Raw genomic sequence first — 27900 nt, 5'->3', positions numbered from 1 at the left:
CACGAATTCTTTACAGACGAATGGAAAAACTAGTAGTAGCCGATCTCTGGGAAGATCAGTTTGGATTCCGTACAAATACTGGAACACCTGAGGCAATACTGACCTTACGACTTATCTTAGAAGAAAGATTAAGGAAAGGCAAACCTACTTTTCTAGCATTTGTAGACTTAGAGAACGCTTGTGACAATGTTGACTGGAATACTCTCTTTCAAATTCTAAAGGTGGCAGGGGTAAAATACAGGGAGCGAAAGGCTATTTATAATTTGTACAGAAACCAGATGGCAGTTACAAGAGTCGAGGGACATGAAAGGGGAGCAGTTGATGGGAAGAGAGTAAGACAGGGTTGTAGCCTCTCCCCGATGTTATTCAATCTGTATATTGAGCAAGCAGTAAAGGAAACAAAAGAAAAATTCGGAGTAGGTATTAAAATCCATGAAGAAGAAATAAAAACTTTGAGGTTCGCCGATGACATTGTAATTCTGTCAGAGACAGCGAAGGACTTGGAAGAGCAGTTGAACGGAATGGATGGTGTCTTGAAGGGAGGATATAAGATGAACATCAACAAAACCAAAACGAGGATAATGGAATGTAGTCGAATTAAGTCGGGTGATGTTGAGGGTATTAGATTAGGAAATGAGACACTTAAAGTAGTAAAGGAGTTTTGCTATTTGGGGAGCAAAATAACTGACGATGGTCGAAGTGGAGAGGATATAAAATGTAGACTGGCAATGGCAAGGAAAGCGTTTCTGAAGAAGAGAAATTTGTTAACATCGAGTATAGATTTAAGTGTCAGGAAGTCTTTTCTGAAAGTATTCGTATGGAGTGTAGCCATGTATGGAAGTGAAACATGGACGATAAATAGTTTGGACAAAAAGAGAATAGAAGCTTTCGAAATATGGTGCTACAGAAGAATGCTGAAGATTAGATGGGTAGATCACATAACTAATTAGGAAGTATTGAATAGGATTGGGGAGAAGAGAAGTTTGTGCCACAACTTGAAAAGAAGAAGGGATCGGCTGGTAGGACGTGTTCTGAGGCATCAAGGGATCACCAATTTAGTATTGGAGGGCAGCGTGGAGGGTAAAAATCGTAGGGGGAGACCAAGAGATGAATACACTAAGCAGATTCAGAAGGATGTAGGCTGCAGTAGGTACTGGGAGATGAAGAAGCTTGCACAGGATAGAGTAGCATGGAGAGCTGCATCAAACCAGTCTCAGGACTGAAGACCACAACAACAACAACAAACAAGGTGGGATCGTGACCAATTGAGAAGTATAACAAAGAGTGTGGTTTTCCAACTAGAATTTTGAATGACTTCACAGTTCAGATTTTGATAATTATTTTTCCTGTGGGTTGAGGTCATCACACGGGCCACCTTTACCAGCCGTCTAGAGTCCAACCAATATAGTCAGAAGCCTGGAAGAGGCGCTGTAGGCGATGTCTTGCTGTTAGCAAAGGCGCTTCCGTCGGTCGTCTACTGACATCGCCCATTAAAGCGACATTTCGCCGCACTGTCCTAACGGATACTTCAGTAGTATGTCCCACATTGATTTCTGAGGTTATTAATTCAGGTTTTGCTCGAAAAATGTCCGGTAGCACTGACAACTCTACGCAAACGCACGGCTCTCGGTCGTTAAGTGAAGGCTGTTGGGTTCTGCGCTGTCCGTGGTAGGAGACAGTCACACTCTTGACACTGTGGATCTTGGGGTGCTGGATTCCACAACGATTTACGTAATGGAATGTCCCGTGCGTCTAGGTGCAACTACCATTCCGCATACAAAGTCTGTTAATTCTCGTCGTGCGGCCATAATCACGTCGGAAACCTTTTTTGCATGAATCACCTGAGTAGAAATAAGAGCTTCGCCAATGCACTGTCCTTTTATATGTTGTGGACGTGATACTATCGCCATCTGTATTTGTGCATGTCGCTATTCTATGAGTTTACCTCGGTGTGTATTTCTTGTACTGAACCCATTTTTGCAAAATGTGATATTTCCACATTAAAAACCATGTCGTCTATTGTTCTCGAAATTGTGTTGTTATGCAATGGAGTTGATTACATCCTGGCACGTACATGAGACCCCAGCGTAATACTAATAACTTCTATGCCTGTGGGTAATGCATTTCTCTGATTGAATACGATTTCGCAAATTTCGCTATTAATAATGAGTTTTTTTTTAAAAAGCAAGGAACCTTTTTAAACACTGATGACAAATTTTTCGAATAACTTTTTTTCAATGTTGCCTTTCCCAGACTTTTCTCCTTTAAATCACTTTGTCGGTGAGGCACTGAATCTATGAAGAGCTCACGTACAGACTATATTCCCAGTATGAAAGGATACTTGTGAGTGAACGCTTCGGCTTTTACCTGGAGGATTTGTGTAACAACGTACGCACTTTCACGCTCAGATATGGAACTGCCTTCGTTTCTGTAAAACTTGAAGCACTAAGGAAGGGCTAGCGAGTTTACGCAGCCTAAGCAACACTGCGGACTCTTATTGTGTGGCAAGAGGAACGTGTGAATTGACGTTTTAGAAGTGTACTTACCGGATATTGCTTTATTATCTTGTTGCAATGTGAAAGAGTTCAGTCAAGATGAGAAGTAAGCATTTATTATGTTATAGAACAGAAGAAAATTGAAGATTAGAAGGGTAACTAATAGAGTTGTAAAACTACCGTAGGCCAACGTAGGCTATCATTAGTAAGCGTAGTGTGTGTGTGTGTGTGTGTGTTGGGGCTTATGGGCGCTCAACGTTGAGGACATCAGCACCCTGACACACATTAAAAGAAACGAATGTGGACAAATTTAGTAAAATGGAAGCATACACGCAAAGAAAGCGGGAAAAGACGCAAAATGCTGTATAAGAAAATAAAACGTAAGGAAAACGAAAAAAGGAGCGTCAACCTGTTCCTGGTAGCTTTGGTCAGTAAAGGTCATACCCGCAATTCCTGTACGTTCTGTGTGTTGCATAAATATCGGGCGTTACCTCATAAACGATTGCCTTCTTCACATGCGGAATCAATGTCTTACTAAATTCCCCTAAAATCCGAAAGCGGTGAACTGGCTAGAAACGGAGTGAAGATATATAAAGGGTCAGGTAACTGTGAAACATTTTTGTTCTACATAATTATCCTCCTGTCTGTTACTTAAAAGTAAACAGTATTTATAACAAAACTAAAATATTCGCGGTTTAATTTAGGTTTCATTCGAAAACTGTTGCTTTGTACGTTGAAACAAAGGGATGTTGTGGTAAAAATAAAGAAAGCAATGCAACATGGATTTATCATATAGCACTAGAAAATGCAATTTCCCCAACAAAAAGATAAAAGTAAAAAAAAAAAATACGAAAAACAAAAATATATTACACGTTGCTTCAATAATTCGTGGAATGAATCTTCCTGTTATTCATAAATGTATTTCGCATTTATCATTAATTCGAGCAATCTCCTGCTTTGATCAAGATGAGGAAAGTTTCATTGAGTATAGAATAACAAATTATACATGTTAGTGAACGTAAACTGTATTTGCAGCAAAAGTAATTGCTTTGGTTACGTGAAAGTGCAGAAGTTAGGGGATCAAATAATTTTTGTTACAGGTAAAAGGCAATTTGTATTCGATAAGTGTATGAAATACGCTGTAGACTAACAACGAATGAGATGTGGTTCTGATTTTGTGCAAAACACACAACCAAACAAACAAAAATCAAAGAGAAGTCGTCGACTTCCAATTTCTCTTTTACATGTTCATTCACATTCATATTTCTTTTCCTACTAATGATACCAATACGACCGGTAATCCTACGACTCACTACGTCATTTATGTCGTGTAACTGAACAATGGAATCGTAATTTAGGTAGGGTGCAACTCTAGTAACTAATGAAAAGATACTGAATCGTATGTGAAGAAATAACAAAACTTAAAAGAACGTATCATTTGATAGGACACATCCTGAGGCCTAAATGAATAGTGAATTCAGTAATTAAGGAAAGTGTGTGAAGAAAAATTGTGACGAAGACCAAGGGCCGATTACAGTAAGAAGGTACATGTCGGTAGCAGTAGTTGTACAGAGGTGCTTGCACAGGATACAACTGTGAGAAGAAACGCATCAGACCAGTCTTCAGACTGAAAATGAAAACTTGTTGCAGACAGCCATGTGGATGTGCAGGACCTGACGGTGTGCTACACGACTGACGTGGTTTGTTCGACGTTTCTGGGCGTGAAGGGAGGCGCCCTGCAGGACCCTAAGGCTCCCATACGGCAGAGCCTAACTAGGATGCTTCGAGACGACTTGGTGGGCCGTCTGGCCCAGTCTATGAGCTTCCTGGCGCCCAGGCTGTTCGAGAAACTGAACGTCAACATCTTCAATAAGGAACTCGAGGATTTCCTTTCCAAGACCACTCAAGAGGTATGACTTCAAAAAATGAGTTATTACAAGTCTTCGATTGCCCAGCATCTAAATTCCATTATATAATGTTATGCCCGAAGTGAAAGTATTACGTAATCAGCATACGAATTTCATAGTTACACTGTTTGACATGCTATTTCAATAGTGATGGTATTTCCAATGACGTATTAACCAGACAGATGTTTGTCATTTTGTGTAATTGATAGACTCTAAAATCTGGTACTTGTCTTTGTTGTTATCCTCCGCTTATGATTGTTGGCACAGGCTTTGTAATTTTGAATAGACAATCTACAAAGTTCAGTTTGGTTTATAAAGGTAGCGCCTGCTCCTTAATAACGAGGGATTTTGTAAGTTCTTTCCTTCTGCATTGTTCCACGGTAAACAAGCAAACTCTTCCACAGTAATTAACCAACTTTCGCATTAATACAACTTCCTAGAAACGCAAAAACATTTCTGTTACAACTGATAAACTTCTCGTCCTGCCAAGTAAGAGATAGAGAAACAGGGATATTACAGTTATAAGCAAAGAGTCTGAGCATTTAGATAACTAGCCTCGAAATTATTTAAATACACTTTGCGCAGATGTGCATAACTATTACAAAATTTAGTGAAAACTCTGCTGCAAATAACTTTACAAAATTAACATTTTTGCTTTTCCTTAATTAAGTACAACATTGTTCAATTCATATCAAATGAAAGGAGTAGAAATCGATTTACACAAAGTTATTTTTAATAACTTATTTTTAATAACTTATTTTAATAACTTATTTAATAACTTATTTGTAATAACGTAACTGATTTAGACCCACCGTGTCAAAGGGTTCTTAATACGCATATTTGAGCTTAACTGCATCACAACTGAAACGCTCCAAAAATTTTGCCGATTTAAATTTAGCTTCGCATCGAAATTTCATAAATCTTTTCTTGAACAGCTGACTCCCCAGGTGTGAACTGATAAAAGCAGAGAGATTTAAGACAGGTGCTGTTTCGTTTATAGCCACTGTATGGTGTGACGTTACCATGTCCGCTTTCTGAGCTTTTTCTGTCTCTGTTTGCAGACAATGGACTACCGCAAGAAAAACGGCGTTGTGCGAGAAGACAGCATCGACCTGCTGATGCGCGTCCTTGAGGAGTCGAAGCGCATGGTGGACGAGACTGGTCAGGAATTCAGTACGTAGTCTCCTGACACAACACAGTATGCCACTTCTGCCATATACGGAAAACAATGTAGGAAATTCCTGTTTAGCGCCTTGAAATTCTAACGTGTAGGAAAACTAATGTACAGGTATGCGTTAACCTTGCCATTCTTTATCTTTTGGTGACCTATCAGTTTGCTGGTATATAGCTTTGAACAATTTTTCAGCCCCAATCTGGTAAGTTATTTAATCTGGTCTCCTCCGTTAATAGCGCTATACGTAAATCATTTGGGATCATAAATTTGTTATGCTTTCTAAACTAGAGAGCTTATATACAATAATTAAATATAAGACTTTTATACATCAAGTTGCGATTACACGAATTGGAATAATGCACCTCAGTGTGATGCTTTCAGTCAGCTGAAAGACAAATAGATTAGGTGTGGTAGCAGCAAGAACATAATTAATGTACCTCTTAGCTGCTTTTTCTTACGCATAAATAATCTGCTTTGGTCCGTGACGACATTTACATTTTAAAAGTTACTAAATATCTTACCGTGAAGTTCTTGAACAAAAAAATGTAATGTCCCTTGTCCGCAAACTAAACTTTCAGAAGTTCAACAGCTCTAATGGATGTTTTGATAATCTCAGTTTCGCTTTCCTGAGTATTACTTTTCACAACGAGGCGAATGGAGCAGTGGCTGGCTAACATTTACTCATGTATGTTACTGTCACTGTATTTCATTACCAGGCGGTACGTATTGACGATGAAGCATCTTGTTGCTTTCACACTGCCTTGGCTCTTCTAGAATTCTCCAAATAAACCGAAGCTGACCATGTACCTTCCCAACCATCGACATTACGTGATCGTTCCACTTCATTAGCTGTCAACTCTACGTATTACGGAGGGGTTACTTCTACCCGTTGTTACACGAAACCCCTGTAAGCTCGGAAGAGGAATTTGATGGTGGAGTCCTAGCTTCACGCCCTTCTGTTCAACAGACAACAAGTGTTACAGTGAGACGGTGGGAAAATTTTATTCACTCATTAATTAATATAGGAGATCGTCGGTAGACATTTTGAAGTTTATGTCGATTAAACAACGAAATATTCGTTTTGCTTATTTGTTATATTGGTGCACTATACGTAAAAACTCATAACAGCCAAATGAAAATATACTAACTCCTGTGTGTCCCTCTGCTTGATGAGAAAAGAAGGCGGCCATCCTTTATGAAGGAACCACCCTGGCATTTACCTTGACTTGTTTAGGAAAATCACGGAGAAACGAAATGTGGCGGCTCTATGGGGATTTCAACTGACGTCTCTCCAAATGTGACTCCCGTGTGCTAACCGCTGTGCCACTTTGCTCGGCACGTCGGACGTTTCGGTGATGGTAATGAAGGAGTATTATTTGCCATTACGAAACGTCATTACAAATAATAGCAGGTGAAATAATTTGTTCAGTGAGAGACAGTGGAGACGTAGAACCTATGTTTCTTTTTGTGGCCAGAATTCGACCAGAGGGACATTGTGGCGCAGGTGCTGACCTTCCTATCGGCCGGCTTCGAGACCTCCTCCTCGACCATGATGTTCACACTGTACGAGCTGGCCCTGAACCAGGAACTGCAGCAGCGCATCCGCCAGCAAGTGAAGGAGGTGGCCGCCAAGCATGGCGGCATCACGTATGAAGCGGTCGCGGAGATGACCGACCTCATAAACACCATCAACGGTGGGTGTCTCGTGATTTACTCTTTTATCCTCTAGAGCTAGAAGGAAACACACAAATCTGTAGCTACAAATATATACTTACAAATCACCAAACAACATCCACTGGGTAATTATAATTAAATTGACATTGTTCCGACTGCTGCAGTGCGGGATGTATACATCGCCGGATGCTGAGGCATCGTAGGTATGCTCGTTAATCGATGCACTGCCAGAGTACGCTGAAGAAATACACTCCTGGAAATGGAAAAAAGAACACATTGACACCGGTGTGTCAGACCCACCATACTTGCTCCGGACACTGCGAGAGGGCTGTACAAGCAATGATCACACGCACGGCACAGCGGACACACCAGGAACCGCGGTGTTGGCCGTCGAATGGCGCTAGCTGCGCAGCATTTGTGCACCGCCGCCGTCAGTGTCAGCCAGTTTGCCGTGGCATACGGAGCTCCATCGCAGTCTTTAACACTGGTAGCATGCCGCGACAGCGTGGACGTGAACCGTATGTGCAGCTGACGGACTTTGAGCGAGGGCGTATAGTGGGCATGCGGGAGGCCGGGTGGACGTACCGCCGAATTGCTCAACACGTGGGGCGTGAGGTCTCCACAGTACATCGATGTTGTCGCCAGTGGTCGGCGGAAGGTGCACGTGCCCGTCGACCTGGGACCGGACCGCAGCGACGCACGGATGCACGCCAAGACCGTAGGATCCTACGCAGTGCCGTAGGGGACCGCACCGCCACTTCCCAGCAAATTAGGGACACTGTTGCTCCTGGGGTATCGGCGAGGACCATTCGCAACCGTCTCCATGAAGCTGGGCTACGGTCCCGCACACCGTTAGGCCGTCTTCCGCTCACTCCCCAACATCGTGCAGCCCGCCTCCAGTGGTGTCGCGACAGGCGTGAATGGAGGGACGAATGGAGACGTGTGGTCTTCAGCGATGAGAGTCGCTTCTGCCTTGGTGCCAATGATGGTCGTATGCGTGTTTGGCGCCGTGCAGGTGAGCGCCACAATCAGGACTGCATACGACCGAGGCACACACGGCCAACACCCGGCATCATGGTGTGGGGAGCGATCTCCTACACTGGCCGTACACCACTGGTGATCGTCGAGGGGACACTGAATAGTGCACGGTACATCCAAACCGTCATCGAACCCATCGTTCTACCATTCCTAGACCGGCAAGGGAACTTGCTGTTCCAACAGGACAATGCACGTCCGCATGTATCCCGTGCCACCCAACGTGCTCTAGAAGGTGTACGTCAACTACCCTGGCCAGCAAGATCTCCGGATCTGTCCCCCATTGAGCATGTTTGGGACTGGATGAAGCGTCGGCTCACGCTGTCTGTACGTCCAGCACGAACGCTGGTCCAACTGAGGCGCCAGGTGGAAATGGCATGGCAAGCCGTTCCACAGGACTACATCCAGCATCTCTACGATCGTCTCCATGGGAGAATAGCAGCCTGCATTGCTGCGAAAGGTGGATATACACTGTACTGGTGCCGACATTGTGCATGCTCTGTTGCCTGTGTCTATGTGCCTGTGGTTCTGTCAGTGTGATCATGTGATGTATCTGACCCCAGGAATGTGTCAATAAAGTTTCCCCTTCCTGGGACAATGAATTCACGGTGTTCTTATTTCAATTTCCAGGAGTGTAGTAGTTCCACTTCCTGCCACCAGGTGAAAACACGGCGCTGTAAATGTGAAATGTTTCCTGTTTTGGAGTCAGTACACTGTTTGTCCCTTGGCGACATGTGTTGATTTCTTTTGTTAAGTGACTGTTGGTGTAAAGTGTTAGGAAGGTTGAGGTTTACTATACAAAACGCAGTGACTGTTGAGAAGAAAGACACTGCACTTCTGGTAAAGTTGTTTAATCAGAAAGCTGGCAATAGCAGCGCTACATTTCTGGAATATCGCCGACAGAGACAGCTGCGAAGAGGCTCCATGTCAATAAATGGGCCAACGAATGTGATCAAGAAATCTGAAGAAACAAGCGAATTAGGTAGTGCAGCAGGAAGAGAGAGGCGGCCCATTCCCATGACAGATGTTGATGAAGTTGGTGATGCCTCAGATTCTGCAGCCATTGCTCAACCTGCATCACCGAAATTGTCTCTCCAGCGATCAGCTGTTCGAAAAATTTTGCGACGCATTTTACACCGATATCACTACAGGATTCAGAATGTGCGCCAAATGCAGCCCCCAGATAGTCTACAAAGACTCCACCTTTCGAGTTTGGCACTCATGGAAATGGATGTCACGTGGCTGGGGAAAATTCTTTGGACGGACGAGGCACATTTTACTCTGAACTCTAACGTGAATGCACAGAATAGTCGCGTATGAGGTTCTTCCCCTCCGCATGTTGTGCGGGAGAATCCAGTGCACTAAAGTTATGTGACTGTGTGGTGTGGTTTCTTAAGCTTCTTCACTTTGGGTCCGTTTTTCTTCGAGGAGAAGGTATCTCATGTCCCTGTTAGGTGTACAGTGACATCTGCAAATTATAAGGACCTCCTTGTGCAACACGTGATTCCAGCTTTGCATGAACGCAACTGTGTCCACACAACTACACTCCTGGAAATTGAAATAAGAACACCGTGAATTCATTGTCCCAGGAAGGGGAAACTTTATTGACACATTCCTGGGGTCAGATACATCACATGATCACACTGACAGAACCACAGGCACATAGACACAGGCAACAGAGCATGCACAATGTCGGCACTAGTACAGTGTATATCCACCTTTCGCAGCAATGCAGGCTGCTATTCTCCCATGGAGACGATCGTAGAGATGCTGGATGTAGTCCTGTGGAACGGCTTGCTATGCCATTTCCACCTGGCGCCTCAGTTGGACCAGCGTTCGTGCTGGACGTGCAGACCGCGTGAGACGACGCTTCATCCAGTCCCAAACATGCTCAATGGGGGACAGATCCGGAGATCTTGCTGGCCAGGGTAGTTGACTTACACCTTCTAGAGCACGTTGGGTGGCACGGGATACATGCGGACGTGCATTGTCCTGTTGGAACAGCAAGTTCCCTTGCCGGTCTAGGAATGGTAGAACGATGGGTTCGATGACGGTTTGGATGTACCGTGCACTATTCAGTGGCCCCTCGACGATCACCAGTGGTGTACGGCCAGTGTAGGAGATCGCTCCCCACACCATGATGCCGGGTGTTGGCCCTTCGGTCGTATGCAGTCCTGATTGTGGCGCTCACCTGCACGGCGCCAAACACGCATACGACCATCATTGGCACCAAGGCAGAAGCGACTCTCATCGCTGAAGACGACACGTCTCCATTCGTCCCTCCATTCACGCCTGTCGCGACACCACTGGAGGCGGGCTGCACGGTGTTGGGGCGTGAGCGGAAGACGGCCTAACGGTGTGCGGGACCGTAGCCCAGCTTCATGGAGACGGTTGCGAATGGTCCTCGCCGATACCCCAGGAGCAACAGTGTCCCTAATTTGCTGGGAAGTGGCGGTGCGGTCCCCTACGGCACTGCGTAGAATCCTACGGTCTTGGCGTGCATCCGTGCGTCGCTGCGGTCCGGTCCCAGGTCGACGGGCACGTGCACCTTCCGCCGACCACTGGCGACAACATCGATGTACTGTGGAGACCTCACGCCCCACGTGTTGAGCAATTCGGCGGTACGTCCACCCGGCCTCCCGCATGCCCACTATACGCCCTCGCTCAAAGTCCGTCAACTGCACATACGGTTCACGTCCACGCTGTAGCGGCATGCTACCAGTGTTAAAGACTGCGATGGAGCTCCGTATGCCACGGCAAACTGGCTGACACTGACGGCGGCGGTGCACAAATGCTGCGCAGCTAGCGCCATTCGACGGCCAACACCGCGGTTCCTGGTGTGTCCGCTGTGCCGTGCGTGTGATCATTGCTTGTACAGCCCTCTCGCAGTGTCCGGAGCAAGTATGGTGGGTCTGACACACCGGTGTCAATGTGTTCTTTTTTCCATTTCCAGGAGTGTATTTTCATACGAGATAGGATGACACCTCATTTCTCTTGCTAGGTGAAAAATTGACTTCGAGAAACTTTTGGTAACGACCGCATCATCTCTAGGCAATTTTAAAACGTGTGGCTTCCCAATTCCCCCGACCTAAATCCTTGTGACTAGTGGTTGTTGGAATACCTGAAAGATCGTCTCTATCAGGGATGCATTCGGATTCTTCCTGATGTGAAGGATAGCATACGACGACACATCGTTGTAATTACACTGGATATGCTGTGAGCAACTGTCGACCATGCCATGTTACGGATGCAGTATGTTGCTGAGTCGGGAAAACATATTGAACACATGTAGCAACTAATAACCACACCCTAATAAACGTGCTAGAACAACCGTTATCATGTGTTTGCCCCCTCCTCACCTTTTTCTGCACCCACATCACATTTTTCTGTTTCCAGCGCTACATTTTCACCAGTTTGTAGAAAGTGGAACTATATTTTTTTCAGCATACTTCGCGAGTGCATGAATGTATCTACGTCGTTTCAGCACCGTGCAATGCACAGCCTCCACTGCAGCCCTCAGTTTAATTACAACTAAGCGGTACATCTACCTTTACGCCTCACATGCCACCATTTACTCTTTTATCCTCTAGAGCTAGAAGGAAACACACAAATCTGTAGCGGTGACGGGTACGTAGTGTCGATGAATTCCATTTTAAGGGCACATTTCTGTGCCTGGCATTTCGTCGTCTAATGCTGAAGCCATAACCAGAGGCTATAAAGACTCAGACAGCTGCCGCAAATTTAAACAAGGGTCTGAAAGAAAGTTGAACCATTTATATCTTTGCACGCAACGAACAATCCGTGACTCAAAATAACTAAAAAAAAAAATCGTTTACAAGGCGAAGAAAGTATCCTTCGTTGGAATGGGGATTGTGAGCAGGCAGTAAAATCGTGACATGAGAAATTCAAAACATGGAGAACTAACAAATCAGAACATGGCATGTTCCTGGATAGATGAAAAGAAGCTTCAGAGTTAAATAGACAAAAAAAAAAAAAAAGAAAAAGACACACGAGAGTGGTCAACTCCGTGAAACGAAAGAAGACCTCCAAACAAACAATACGAGGTCTTCTTATAAAAACTTTTAGAACAAAACTAAATGGATACAACCCCAAGATCGCTGCTTCAAGGAGGAAAACGGACAAGCCAAGAAAACTACAGAAACTTCACAAATACATTTATGAAACTTCTAAATTGCCCTCAACCCACAGGAAGGTGTATACCACAAGTTACCCTAAAACCCAGAAGACAACCGTTGCATGTCTTCTGTAACCAGATAACCCGCATTCCTTAAAAGAAATTACTATGACCACGCAATAAATTTGGCAAACTGAGAAAATTCCATATGAGTGAAGAACCCTTTTAATATAGTCGCTATATAAAGAGGAAGACAAAATGAATGTTACGATTTATAGGGGGATTTCCATTCTCCCTGTCACGTACAACATTCTGCATCAACGTCCCCTGGACCGAGTATAGTTGCTACCTGGCTGCAAAATTGGCGAATATCAAGCATGTTTCATTTCAGATAGGTTTTGCCTAGAACAACCTTTAGTTCTGAAACTAATTCTCTAGCATCAACATATTTATAATAAGAAAGTAGATCGAGTCAAAACTTTTGTAAAATCTGGGAAGGAACAATAGCTTGTAACTCTCTCTCCCAAATTCTGAGAAAGGTCTTGACCTGAAAACCGCTGGAGTTGTTAGTGAAACACTAAGTGACACAAACACTAAGGTAGAATTCAGGAGAGAAATTTCGGAAAATTTTGAAACTGAATCAGGAGCGAGAGTAGGTAGAATTCAGGAGAGAAATTTCGGAAAATTTTGAAACTGAATCAGGAGTGAGAGTAGGTGATGGACTCTACCATTACATTTCAACGGTGTGTTAGAAAAAGTAATCTAACAGTGCCGAAACCTAAAACAAGAGTTTGAAATTGACGAACGAACCAAAATAAAAGACTTGGTATTAGGACGCTTAGCTTTTGCAGACTGTCTGGTGGTTCTATGTCAGTGCAAGTAGTGCAAAAACAACAGAAATTCTGAAATAAACAGCACGGATAGTAGGACTCCAAATATCAACTGAAAAAGTACATGAAGTTGGCTGGGAAACATAAATATAAAAACTGAATACGTAAAAATCGAGAGAATTTCTCATTTCAAATATTTAGACGAAACCAGTCTGGAAAGAAACGTGGAAAAGATTGGTTAGTAAATTTGTGATCACTTAGTGTAAACAACTTTCAGGGTTACGAAAGACATCTATAACAAAAAATGCATCGCAAAATACGCCAAACTGAATCATCAAATGAGAGTGTCTTTATGGGACTGAAATACTAGTTTTAAACAGAAAACATTGAAGAAAACGATAAAAGAGAAAGAAAATTAATCAAGGAAATTTTAGGTGCAAATTATACTGAAAAGAGAACATACATGTCAAGACCAAATAAAAAAATTGAAAAGCATACCAACATTAATTTCGATATAAAGAAAGGCTAAAATTGCAGGGGCATATCAAAAGAATGGAACCAACAAGATTAACTAGATAGGTTGTGGAATTCTATGAGAGCTGCAGTAAAGCTAAAACTGTAACAATAAAGTTTTGGTGAAGTTAGAGAAAACCTAAAGCAATCAGAAGCAACACAACTGGCTATAGCAGATGGAAAAAAAATTCAAGAATAAATTCAACGTTTGGGTCTTTGGCCTGGCAGTAGGACGAGCGGAAAGCTTGGTCTGGCGAGCGGAAAAGATTACATTCTGAGATAATGACAGTAATATAGGAGAGAAGAAAAGCTAAAAGGAAACCCCTCGGTAATGCTCCTGTTGTCCAGTAGCACCCAAACGTGAATAATAATAATATTTATACCAATAATAATAATAATAATAATAATAAGGATTCATGATTGCAATACAGGATCAAACAATAAACACCAGATATTGCAGCAAGCATATTATTAAAGATCCCAATAGCACAACAGATAAATGGAGACTTTGCAAACAACAAATAGAAACAGTAGATCACATCACAAGCGGATGTACAATACTAGCAAATACAGAATACACCAGAAGACATGACAACGTAGCAAAAATAATACATCAACAACTTGCCATACAATATAAAGTAATAAAACAACACGTTCCCACATACAAGTATGCACCACAAAATGTACTGGACAATGATGAATACAAATTATACTGGAACAGAACCATTACAATAGATAAAAATACGCCACATGACAAACCTGACATCATACTCACCAATAAAAAGAAGAAATGAACACAACTAATGAAATATCCATACCCAATACAACAAATATACAGAAGATAACAGGAGAAAAAATTGAAAAACACATCCAACTGGCTGAGGAAGTCAAGGACATGTGGCATCAGGATAAAGTTGACATTATAGCAATTATACTGTCAACTACAGGAGTCATACCACACAATATCCACCAGTACATCAACGCAATACAGCTACATCCAAACGTATATATACAACTATAGAAATCTGTAATTATTGATACACGTTCAATTACCCGAAAGCTCCTAAATGCAATGTAACATATACCATACAGTTAAAAGAAAGTCACGCTTGATGAAGGTCCGCGTCACTTTCCATTTTTAACCGGACATAATGTCTGAGAAAGGAAAGTACGAGGGCAGTTCAATAAGTAATGCAACACATTTTTTTTCTCGGCCGATTTTGGTTGACAAAACCGGAAATTTCTTGTGGAATATTTTCAAACATTCCCGCTTCGTCTCGTATAGTTTCATTGACTTCCGACAGGTGGCAGCGCTGTACGGAGCTGTTAAAATGGCGTCTGTAACGGATGTGCGTTGCAAACAATGGGCAGTGATCGAGTTTCTTTTGGCGGAAAACCAGGGCATCTCAGATATTCATAGGCGCTTGCAGAATGTCTACGGTGATCTGGCAGTGGACAAAAGCACGGTGAGTCGTTGGGCAAAGCGTGTGTCATCATCGCCGCAAGGTCAAGCAAGACTGTCTGATCTCCCGCGTGCGGGCCGGCCGTGCACAGCTGTGGAGCGTGCGAACACACTCGTTCGAGATGATCGACGGATCACCATCAAACAACTCAGTGCTCAACTTGACATCTCTGTTGGTAGTGCTGTCACAATTGTTCACCAGTTGGGATATTCAAAGGTTTGTTCCCGCTGGGTCCCTCGTTGTCTAACCGAACACCATAAAGAGCATAGGAGAACCATCTGTGCGGAATTGCTTGCTCGTCATGTGGCTGGGGGTGACAATTTCTTGTCAAAGATTGTTACAGGCGATGAAACATGGGTTCATCACTTCGAACCTGAAACAAAACAGCAATCAATGGAGTGGCGCCACACCCACTCCCCTTCCAAGAAAAAGTTTAAAGCCATACCTTCAGCCGGTAAGGTCATGGTTACAGTCTCCTGGGACGCTGAAGGGGTTATTCTGTTCGATGTCCTTCCCCATGGTCAAACGATCAACTCTGAAGTGTATTGTGCTACTCTTCAGAAATTGAAGAAACGACTTCAGCGCGTTTGTAGGCACAAAAATCTGAACGAACTTCTCCTTCTTCATGACAACGCAAGACCTCACACAAGTCTTCGCACCCGAGAGGAGATCACAAAACTTCAGTGGACTGTTCTTCCTCATGCACCCTACAGCCCCGATCTCGCACCGTCGGATTTCCATATGTTTGGCCCAATGAAGGACGCAATCCGTGGGAGGCACTACGCGGATGATGAAGAAGTTATTGATGCAGTACGACGTTGGCTCCGACATCGACCAGTGGAATGGTACCGTGCAGGAATACAGGCCCTCATTTCAAGGTGGCGTAAGGCCGTAGCATTGAATGGAGATTACGTTGAAAAATAGTGTTGTGTAGCTAAAAGATTGGGGAATAACCTGGTGTATTTCAATGCTGAATAAAACAACCCCTGTTTCAGAAAAAAAATGTGTTGCATTACTTATTGAACTGCCCTCGTATAATAATAATAATAATATAACATAATTTTTACGATGCAACAAGTTTTTCCTTCGACTGGGCTACCCTAACTGCTCCTTTTTTTTTAAAGAAAGTGTCAAAAATTAAGTTATGCAGTGCTTTCGTACCGAGTTAGATGGTATTAGTTGCTTTTAGCTATCCACCACAAAATTTTTTTTTACGTCACTGCGAATGAGAGCCGATTGTGACTTCCGACAAATGTTAGTAATGTTGGTGATAATTTCGAAAAAAGGAACCTCGAAGCGAAAACTTTTATCTCACTAGAGGACTTAACAAGGTACCCTAAAAGTGAAATAATTGATTCCAAAAGAGGAAGATAATTTGAAGAAATTATATGTTGAAGCACACTGTGTCTGTTAAATTACACGTGAACAGATCTACAAAAATGGCGGAGGATTGGACAGAATAGTACGACAGCTCTGCTGACGGACTCCCTTCCGTGTGCTGCCCGCAGAGGCCCTCCGCATGTACCCCGTGGTCAACTTCCTGGACCGGCGCTCGACGCGCGACTACCAGATCCCCGGCACGTCCGTGGTGCTGCCCAAGGACACCGGGGTGGTGGTCTCGGTGCTGGGCCTGCACTACGACCCCAGGTACTGGCAGCAGCCGCACCGCTTCATGCCAGACAGGTTCAGCGAGGAGAACTCCAAGGGGCGGCCCAACTACACCTACATGCCCTTTGGCGACGGGCCCAGGCAGTGCATCGGTAAGTACTGTACTTCCGTCACTCGCATAACAAGTTACGTGCATTATATGAGTTATTTCTGGAAACTTTCTTGGGTCATTAAGTCGATTCATCACCAGATCACTAAGTTACCGGGTGCAGCATACTTCATTAAGGACGTCACACGATGAAACAGACATAGAAGGTCGTCATAATCTACTTCTTCTGCTGCTTACAGCCTGTTCCGTCTTCACTAGAGCCATTCAGTTAAAATGGCTCTGAACAGTATGGGACTTAACTGCTGTGGTCATCAGTCCCCTAGAACTTAGAACTACTTAAGCCTAACTAACCTAAGGACATCAGACACATCCACGCCCGAGGCAGGATTCGAACCTGCGACCGTAGCAGCAGCGCGGTTCCGGACTGAATCGCCTAGAACCGCTCGGCCACAGCGGCCAGCAGAGCCATTCAGTCCTCAGTCGTCCTACATCTCCCTTTCCTGTTGTATTGTACTGACTACTTGTTTCTCTAGTTTGTCTTCCCCCACTCTGTTGCTATGCTGTATCAATTTTATGCTTCATTACTCTATTTTTGTTCATATGTTCGTACCGTTTTTCCCTAAGTTTAATAAACACGACAGATACGTATCAGATGAAGTGACTAAGGGGCGCCGGACGGTTTTGCCGAGCGGTTCTAGGCGCTTCAGTCTGGAACCGCGCCACCGCTACGGTCGCAGGTTCGAATCCTGCCACGGGGATGGATGTGTGTGATGTCCTTAGGTTAGATAGGTTTAAGTAGTTCTAAGTTCTAGGGGACCGATGACCTCAGATGTTAAGTCCCATAGTGCTCAGAGCCATTTGAACCATTTGACTAAGGGGCGTGGGAAACGACTTCCCAATCCAACTGCTCTGTACGGTTTTTTGTCGGTCTATTACAATGCGGGCGGGCGTTATCATGGAGTAGCAGCACTTCCCGCTGTTTCAAGAAATGGCTCTGAGCACTATGGGGTTAGCTGCTGTCGTCATCAGTCCCCTGGAACGTAGAACTACTTAAGCCTAACTAACCTAAGGACATCACACACACCCATGCCCGAGGCAGGATTTGAACCTACGACCGTAGCGGTCGCGCGGTTCCAGACTGTAGCGCCTAGAACCGCTCGGCCACTTCGACCGGCTTCCCGCTGTTTTCCTGGTCTTTGTTGTTGTTGGACTGCGTCTGCAGGACGTCTCAGTTGCTGACAATAAACGTCGGTAGTGAAGGTTACACCTTGGACGGAACCAGTTCGTAGAACACCACACCGTTGCTGTCTTACCACATGCATACATTATCTTTTGTGGATGTGCACAGGTCTTTGTACAGAGAGTTGCTTTTTTTTGGGGGGGGGGGGGAGGAGCTCAACCATTCCTTTCCTTCCGTTAGCATAAAGCCACCATTTCTAGTCACCGGTAACGATACGGGATAGGAATGGTCTTTGTTGTTCACTACCTAACTGACGACGAGCAAGCAGAGATTCTCATATAGCCTCCCGCTGATTTCTGTGATTTTCGCTTACAGAATACAGTGCCCATACACCAGACTTTCGAACCTTCCCCACTGCACGCAACTGTCGCTCGATGGTGGAATGGTCCCAGTTCATCACATTCCCCAGATCTCGGGCGCGACGATGTAGATCATTGTGGATTAATGCGTTTAGCCGATCTTCATCAAATCGCGAAGGTCTTCTAGAATATAGACTCACTAACGTCAAATGATCCTCCTTAAAACGAGAAAATCATTTTCTTTCCACGCCCTGTCCAATGGTATTATCCTCCCCCTCTCTTGGGACCAGTTATCCTCCCACAACGCCTCACAGACGAGGCATGTCTGCACTTCCTACAGATGTGCACAACTATAGACCTATATCTCTAACGTCGCTCAGTTGTAGAATTTTGGAACACGTGTTATGTTCGAGTATAATGACTTTTCTGGAAACTAGAAATCTACTCTGTAGGAATCAGCATGGGTTTCGAAAAAGACGATCGGGTGAAAGCTAGCTCGCGCTATTCGTCCACGAGACTCAGAGGGCCATAGACACGGGTTCCGGGTGCCGTGTTTCCTGACTTCCGCAAGGCGTTCGATACAGTTCCCCACAGCCGTTTAATGAAAAAAGTAAGAGCATATGGACTATCAGACCAGTTGTGTGATTGGATTGAAGAGCTCCTAGATAACAGAACGCAGAATGTCATTCTCAATGAAAGAAGTCTTCCGAAGTAAGAGTGATTTCAGGTGTGCCGCAGGGGAGTGTCGTAGGACCGTTGCTAATATACATAAATGACCTTGTGGATGACATCGGAAGTTCACTGAGGCTTTTTGCGGATGATGCTGTAGTATTTCGAGAGGTTGTAACAATGGAAAATTGTACTGAAATGCAGGAGTCTCTGCAGCGAATTGACGCATGGTGCAGGGAATGGCAATTGAATCTCAATGTAGACAAATGTAATGTGCTGCGAATACAAAGAAAGAAAGATCCCATATCATTTAGCTACAATATAGCAGGTCAGCAACCGGAAGCAGTTAATTCCATAAATTATCTGGGAGTGCGCATTAGGAGTGATTTAAAATGGAATGATCATATAAAGTTGATCGTCGGTAAAGCAGATGCCAGACTGAGATTCATTGGAAGAATCCTAAGTAAATGCAGTCCGTAAACAAAGTAAGTAGGTTACAGTACACTTGTTCGCCCACTGCTTGAATACTGCTCAGCAGTGTGGGATCCGTACCAGATAGGGTTGATAGAAGAGATAGAGGAGTTCCAACGGCGAGCAGCGCGCTTCATTACAGGATCATTTAGTAAACGCGAAAGCGTTACGGAGATGATAGATAAACTCCAGTGGAAGACTCTGCAGGAGAGACGCTCAGTAGCTCGGTACGAGCTTTTGTTGAAGTTTCGAGAACATACCTTCACCGAGGAGTCAAGCAGTATATTGCTCCCTCCTACGTATATCTCGCGAAGAGACCATGAGGATACCGGCAGTCCTTCTTTCCACGAACAATACGAGACTGGAATAAAAGGGAGAACCGATAGAGGTACTCAAGGTACCCTCCGCCACACACTGTCAGGTGGCTTGCGGAGTATGAATGTAGATGTAGATGTAGATGTAGATGACACTGCCTCCCCTGCTGGGAGACGTGTCGCTGAAGGTACAAAGGACTATGTGGCTGCTATATTATGGTGCTCCGGCTGACTGCTCTCTTGAGTATGGAGCTAAAACACTAGTAGAGGGAGAAAATTCCCCTTATCTAGCATGTTCTCATGGGCATTTGGATCACTAAAACCTACGCTGTCAACGATCTGTTATCTGTACCTTCAAGTAGGTGTGCCGTATGACCTTTCTCGCTCCTTTTCCTCTCAAGGATCGTTTCATACACTTTGTTCCCTTTCGGCAAAGTCACCATCTATCTTACTTTATTATCTTATATTAGGTTTGTTGGATAAGTTGGTAGGGTTTTTCTTTTGGACGTCGGTACAGATTCATTTACCGATTTTCAGTTTGTAGTTGACTGCTACTATTTCAGCTTACACATTGTCATTTTATCACTTGAATATAGTGAGTGGAGCTGTGGGTGCTAGAAAATGGAGTGCCAGATGGAGAGAGCTCATCACATTTGCCATATCTCGAGCACGCCGATGTGGATCATTGTAGATTAATGCGTGTAAACGATCTTCATCAAACGGTGAAGGTCTTCTTGAATATTGAGTCGCTAACGTCAAATGATCCTCCTTAAAAGGAGAAAATTATTTTCTTTTCACACCCTGTCCAATGGCATTATCCCCCATTTCCGGTTCCCGGGTTCGATTCCCAGCGGGGTCAGGGATTTTCTCTGCCTCGTGATGACTGGGTGTTGTGTGCTGTCCTTAGGTTAGTTAGGTTTAAGTAGTTCTAAGTTCTAGGGGACTGATGACCATAGATGTTAAGTCCCATAGTGCTCAGAGCCATTTGAACCACATTTCCGACATATTCTTGTGGAGGATAATGCCATTGGACACAGCACCTACAGAAAATGGATTTCTCCTTTTAAGTAGAATCGTTTTGACGTTAGAGACTCTCCATGATCAGAAAGATCTTCGGCGTTTGATGAAAATCATTTCAATGCATTAATACACAATGGTTCATGTCAGTGTAGTCGTGATTTCTATAGTCGTGGGAATCGAAAATTACCCCAGCGGTGGCAAACTGTTGTAAACAGTGAATGGGAATATGTTGCTGATGTGCGTCTGTTATGTTTATGAATCTTGTGGAAAATCATTATGAACTTATGCACCAACCGTAAATTTCTCCATAGTCTTACAAGCACACGTTTTTTTTTTTTTTTTTTTGTAGGGATGAGGGCGGGTCAGATGCAGGTGCGTCTCGGCCTAGCGCACATCCTCAGCAACTTCGTAGTCGGCCCCACGGCGTACACGCCAGTCCCGCTGCCTCTGGACCCCAGGAACTTCATCCGAAGACCAGAAGGGTCGCTGGTGCTCAGTTTCCAACCTCTGGCGGCACAGTGAGACGTCGTGTGCAGCCAGTGTTATGGATTGGACTGCCACCGTGACAGCTCACACATCGCGCATTACTTTTCATTTTTCAGTTCGCTCTATTCACCACTTTTTTAGAGCAGTGTACTGAGAGGAGTAGCAAGGAAGTGCGAAGAACGTCCAGAAATGCGTCTGACGGGAGCCAGGAACTAAGTTACGTACTGGAATGAGATTTTCACTCCGCTGCAGAGTGAAAATCTCATTCTGGAAACATGCCCCAGGCTGTGGCTAAGCCATGTCTCGGCAATATCCTTTCTTTCAGGAGTGCTAGTTCTGCTAGGCTCGCAGGAGAGCTTCTGTAAAGTTTGGAAGGTAGGAGACGAGGTACTGGCAGAAGTAAAGCTGTGAGTACCGGGCGTGGGTCGTGCTTCGGTAGCTCAGTTGGTAGAGCACTTGCCCGCGAAAGGCAAAGGTCCCGAGTTCGAGTCTCGGTCGGTCACTCAGTTTTAATCTGCCAGGAAGTTTTAAGTTACGTACTGTTATGCAAGTCACAGGTGCTGCTTCATTTACAACTATTTAAATTATTGCCATGGTAATGTTTCCAACACAGGACATTATTTGTGCCTGTTACACGTATCTCATCAGGTAAATGTCTGTAGGAACCATGCCACATTAGCATAATTTCAGTATATCTGTATAACCTTTAAAGATACTTGATTCTGCTGTGCATGCGTATGTGTAAGTCATGTACTCATTTGCTTCTTTCTTTAATGTATAAGATGTCCTAAATAGTGCGGGAATCCCGCAGTATTAGTAATCGTTGCTAGAATAGCTGTGTTACACTGTCACTGCTATGTAAACATTACATTATTGGGCGGAAATTACACTAGACTGACAGTCTAAAATTATAAGTAGAACGTAACTCCCATTTATTTCCTGTAGACCGTTTCATTGCATGTATTGCTTTCCAAGGGCTCTCGAATGCCGTTAAGAGTACGTAAGTCTGTTCTTAAACCAGATAGTAAGAGTATTAACGACACAACAAAATACTCGTTCCTTTGTGCACCATCACATGCCGTAAACTTTGTGTTGGTAACTTGATTTACTCGTGAAGTACTACTAGGTTTATATTCTGTACATATGTGACTGCTTAAAATTAAGTTTCTGTCTATGTTTATCTCCCTGCGAGCTCATGTAAATTTTGTAATTGTAAACTATATTTGATCAGCCAACTACTATAAGCAGGTTGTCTTGAAGGAATGAAAACCCTTTGCTGTGGGTCTACTCTCCAGAATGTTGATGATGGTAGAGAGAATCTTGTTACAAAATGGGAACCTCGTACGTCACACCTACATCGACTAATTGCATTTTTATGAATCATATGGAGTACTGTATACGTACCTATATTCAGTCATAGCACAATAATTAAAATAAGAAAATAATGTAATTTTTAACACATAAATGTTATAATTTTTGTAAATCTCTTTGATGCGAATAATGAAAAAACTGAAATCTGAATTAAAGCAATTTATTATAAAATTTATGTGTATTGTTCAACGCATTGTAATTCTGATTCTTTGTCTGGTACACTTAAATACGAGGGTTGGAACTTAAATAGTGGCAACTATTTATTCACAACCGATGCAGAAGAGTTACATGTTTGCACCTGTTACTGTCCTTCAAAGTAGTCACCATCGTTGTGTAGAACCCGTTGTCAGCGATGTGGAAGGCGTAATATACCGTTAGCAGAGCCTGTTCTGTTGATGGTGCGAATGGAGCGGTCTACTGCCTATCGAATCTCTGGAACAGTTCTGAAGCGAATGCCTCGAAGTGGTTACTTCATCTTCGGAATCAAATCAAAGTCACAAGGACTTAAGTCAGGGGAGTATGATGGATGGTACAGTACTTCCCAGTCCCATCGGCCGAAAAGAGCAGCCACAGCTTGCGCTGTATGCGCCCGCGCAGTATCGTGCAAAATGATGGGTGGGCTGCACAGCAAAGCTAGTCGCAGGTGGTGCTCCAAAAACGAACAGTAATATTGTGTATTGACGGTCTACCGTGGAGGAATGTAATGCGTTAGGATAACACCATCACAGTCGTGCACGAGAATCACGATAACTTTTACCATACCAGGGGCTCTGCCGAACTTTCGGCTTTCGCGGCGACCCTTAATGACGCCATTCGTTGGATTGGCGTTTCAGTTTTGGCTCGTACGATGTAGCCCATGTTTCATATAGTGTTACGATACGGCGTAAGAAAGCCGCTCCTTCGTGCTCATAGCGCTCCAAGTGCATCTGAGCAGCGTCGTAACGGATCCGTTTCAGCATTTCCGTCAAGTCATGCGGAAGCCATTGTGATGCAATTTTTCGCATGCCCAGGCGTTCCTTCAGGATGCGAAGCACAGCCGAATGCGCTAATCCGGTTTGGTGGGCGAGCTCACGAATCGTATGGCGTCGATCACGGTCCACTGTCCACTGTCCACTGACGCGGTACGGAATATCAGACCAGCTGTGTGGCTGGATTGAAGAGTTTTTAGCAAACAGAACACAGCATGTTGTTATCAATGGAGAGACGTCTACAGACGTTAAAGTAACCTCTGGCGTGCCACAGGGGAGTGTTATGGTACCATTGCTTTTCACAATATACACTCCTGAAAATGGAAAAAAGAACACATTGACACCGGTGTGTCAGACCCACCATACTTGCTCCGGACACTGCGAGAGGGCTGTACAAGCAATGATCACACGCACGGCACAGCGGACACACCAGGAACCGCGGTGTTGGCCGTCGAATGGCGCTAGCTGCGCAGCATTTGTGCACCGCCGCCGTCAGTGTCAGCCAGTTTGCCGTGGCATACGGAGCTCCATCGCAGTCTTTAACACTGGTAGCATGCCGCGACACCGTGGACGTGAACCGTATGTGCAGTTGACGGACTTTGAGCGAGGGCGTATAGAGGGCATGCGGGAGGCCGGGTGGACGTACCGCCGAATTGCTCAACACGTGGGGCGTGAGGTCTCCACAGTACATCGATGTTGTCGCCAGTGGTCGGCGGAATGTACACGTGCCCGTCGACCTGGGACCGGACCGCAGCGACGCACGGATGCACGCCAAGACCGTAGGATCCTACGCAGTGCCGTAGGGGACCGCACCGCCACTTCCCAGCAAATTAGGGACACTGTTGCTCCTGGGGTATCGGCGAGGACCATTCGCAACCGTCTCCATGAAGCTGGGCTACGGTCCCGCACACCGTTAGGCCGTCTTCCGCTCACGCACCAACATCGTGCAGCCCGCCTCCAGTGGTGTCGCGACAGGCGTGAATGGAGGGACGAATGGAGACGTGTCGTCTTCAGCGATGAGAGTCGCTTCTGCCTTGGTGCCAATGATGGTCGTATGCGTGTTTGGCGCCGTGCAGGTGAGCGCCACAATCAGGACTGCATACGACCGAGGCACACAGGGCCAACACCCAGCATCATGGTGTGGGGAGCGATCTCCTACACTGGCCGTACACCACTGGTGATCGTCGAGGGGACACTGAATAGTGCACGGTACATCCAAACCGTCATCGAACCCATCGTTCTACCATTCCTAGACCGGCAAGGGAACTTGCTGTTCCAACAGGACAATGCACGTCCGCATGTATCCCGTGCCACCCAACGTGCTCTAGAAGGTGTAAGTCAACTACCCTGGCCAGCAAGATCTCCGGATCTGTCCCCCCTTGAGCATGTTTTGGACTGGATGAGGCGTCGTCTCACGCGGTCTGCACGTCCAGCACGAACGCTGGTCCAACTGAGGCGCCAGGTGGAAATGGCATGGCAAGCCGTTCCACAGGACTACATCCAGCATCTCTACGATCGTCTCCATGGGAGAATAGCAGCCTGCATTGCTGCGAAAGGTGGATATACACTGTACTAGTGCCGACATTGTGCATGCTCTGTTGCCTGTGTCTATGTGCCTGTGGTTCTGTCAGTGTGATCATGTGATGTACCTGACCCCAGGAATGTGTCAATAAAGTTTCCCCTTCCTGGGACAATTAATTCACGGTGTTCTTATTTCAATTTCCAGGAGTGTATATAAATGACGTAGTAGATAGTGCCGGAAGTTCCATGCGGCTTTTCGCGGATGATGCTGTAGTATACAGAGAAGTTGCAGCATTAGGAAATTGTAGCGAAATGCAGGAAGATCTGCAGCGGATAGGCACTTGGTGCAGGGAGTGGTAACTGACCCTGAACATAGACAAATGTAATGTATTGCGAATACATAGAAAGAAGGATCCTTTATTGTATGATTATATGATAGCGGAACAAACACTGGTAGCAGTTACTTCTGTAAAATATCTGGGAGTATGCGTGCGGAACGATTTGAAGTGGAATGATCATATAAAATTAATTGTTGGTAAGGCGGGTACCAGGTTGAGATTCATTGGGAGAGTCCTTAGAAAATGTAGTCCATCAACAAAGGAGGTGGCTCACAAAACACTCGTTCGACCTATACTTGAGTATTGCTCATCAGTGTGGGATCCGTACCAGATCGGGTTGACGGAGGAGATAGAGAAGATCCAAAGAAGAGCGGTGCGTTTCGTCACAGGGTTATTTGGTAACCGTGATAGCGTTACGGAGATGTTTAACAAACTCAAGTGGCAGACTCTGCAAGAGAGGCGCTCTGCATCGCGGTGTAGCTTGCTCGTCAGGTTTCGAGAGGGTGCGTTTATGGATGAGGTATCGAATATATTGCTTCCCCCTACTTATACTTCCCGAGGAGATCACGAATGTAAAATTAGACAGATTAGAGCGCGCACGGAGGCTTTCATACAGTCGTTCTTCCCGAGAACCACACGCGACTGGAACAGGAAAGGGAGGTAATGACAGTGGCACGTTAAGTGCCCTCCGCCACACACCGTTGGGTGGCTTGCGGAGTATAAATGTAGATGTAGATGTAGATGTAGATAACAGCATGCACTTCTTCTTCAGAGACGCTAGGACACGTGCCCGATGAATATCTGCCACAGTTTGCCGACCATCGTTGAAGGCTTTTACCCAACGTGCCACTGTTCTGTAAGGCAATGCCGATCCCCCGCACGCCTCTCGAAGACCTTGACGACACTGTCGTTCTGTACGACCTCTGGCACATCCAATCTTGATCCAACTCCGTTGTTCCTGTTTCGAAAACGTAGTGACACCGTTACGTTAGACCGCTCGCTCACAAGTGTCTGTGTTTCCCTCGACTATGCGCACGCCGCTGACGTGGGACGGGCGAGTCCATTCCTCGGAGGTAAGGTGGGCAGAAGAGAATAGAAGCTTTCGAAATGTGGTGCTACAGAAGAATGCTGAAGATTAGATGGGTAGGTCACATAACTACTGAGGAGGTATTGAACAGAATTGGGGAGAAGAGGAGTTTGTGGCACAACTTGACTAGAAGAAGGGATCGGTTGATAGGACATGTTCTGAGGCATCAAGGGATCACCAATTTAGTATTTGAGGGCAGCGTGGAGGGTAAAAATCGTAGAGGGAGACCAAGAGATGAATACACTAAGCAGATTCAGAACGATGTAGGTTGCATTAGGTACTGGGAGATGAAGAAGCTTGCACGGGATAAAGTAGCATGGAGAGCTGCATCAAACCAGTCTCAGGACTGAAGACCACAACAACAACAACAACATGTTGGTACATGCTACACAAGACAGGCACCAGTTACGTTCTCGGAACATTCTTCATCATATGGCTTTTTAAAGCGTGTTTCTTTCAAGCAGATTAACAGGAATACCGAGCCGGCGTCCTTCCTTTGTTTTTGACGGTTTATTGCTAATGGAAAGTCATCGAAAACTGATAGTTCAGGCCGAGTCTGTTTCTTCATTCTAAACTTAATCATTGGCTCTAGAGTACTAACTAGTTATGTTTCTCTTGGAGAAAGACCAAAATATCTTACTAGACATTCAGTGATTAAATACATGTGAAATACCATAGGAGTGTCAAAAGAGAGGAAAACGCAGGTTGTATGTGAATAATTAACTATGCAAAATATATGTACTATGTTGAATACTTGCCAAAAACAAAACAAAAATCAGCTGAATCTGAGCACTGTTTTTTTACCTATGTGTGTCATTGACACTGCAGAGTCTTGTACCAGGGGAACCCAGGGAGAGGATGTTGTTTGGTGTTTGTATCCTCTTTCTACGACAAAACTGCACATATGTATCAACAGGGTTCTTCATTCAGAACAAGAAGCTACTTACCTTTAAGCAAGTTGTTGGGGTACAGTCTCTTCCATAATACACTACTGGCCATTCAAATTGCTGCACCAAGAATAAATGCAGATGATAAACGGGTATTCATTGGACAAATATATTATAGTAGAACTGACATCTGATTACATTTTCACGCAATTTGGGTGCATAGATCCTGAGATATCAGTATCCAGAAAAACCACCTCTGGCCGCAATAACGGCCTTGATACGCCTG

The 27900-nt window shown here is 44.7% G+C and overlaps 1 protein-coding gene across 1 annotated transcript in view; it reads left to right on the top strand.

Moving 5' to 3' along the window:
- The window catches only part of LOC126101186 (cytochrome P450 6j1-like), a 136707-nt gene that overhangs the window by 14632 nt on the left and 94175 nt on the right, over positions 1–27900 (top strand). Inside the window, exons 3-7 of the mRNA XM_049911883.1 lie at positions 4146–4405; positions 5464–5575; positions 7052–7270; positions 16735–16986; positions 21306–21474. Of these exons, the coding sequence (XP_049767840.1) occupies positions 4146–4405; positions 5464–5575; positions 7052–7270; positions 16735–16986; positions 21306–21474 (1012 nt within the window). The remainder of the gene's footprint in view (positions 1–4145; positions 4406–5463; positions 5576–7051; positions 7271–16734; positions 16987–21305; positions 21475–27900) is intronic.

This window comes from Schistocerca cancellata, chromosome 9 (genome assembly GCF_023864275.1).
Source record: "Schistocerca cancellata isolate TAMUIC-IGC-003103 chromosome 9, iqSchCanc2.1, whole genome shotgun sequence".
NCBI classification, from domain to species: Eukaryota; Metazoa; Arthropoda; class Insecta; order Orthoptera; family Acrididae; genus Schistocerca; species Schistocerca cancellata.
This window is presented reverse-complemented; position numbering and strand designations above follow the sequence as displayed.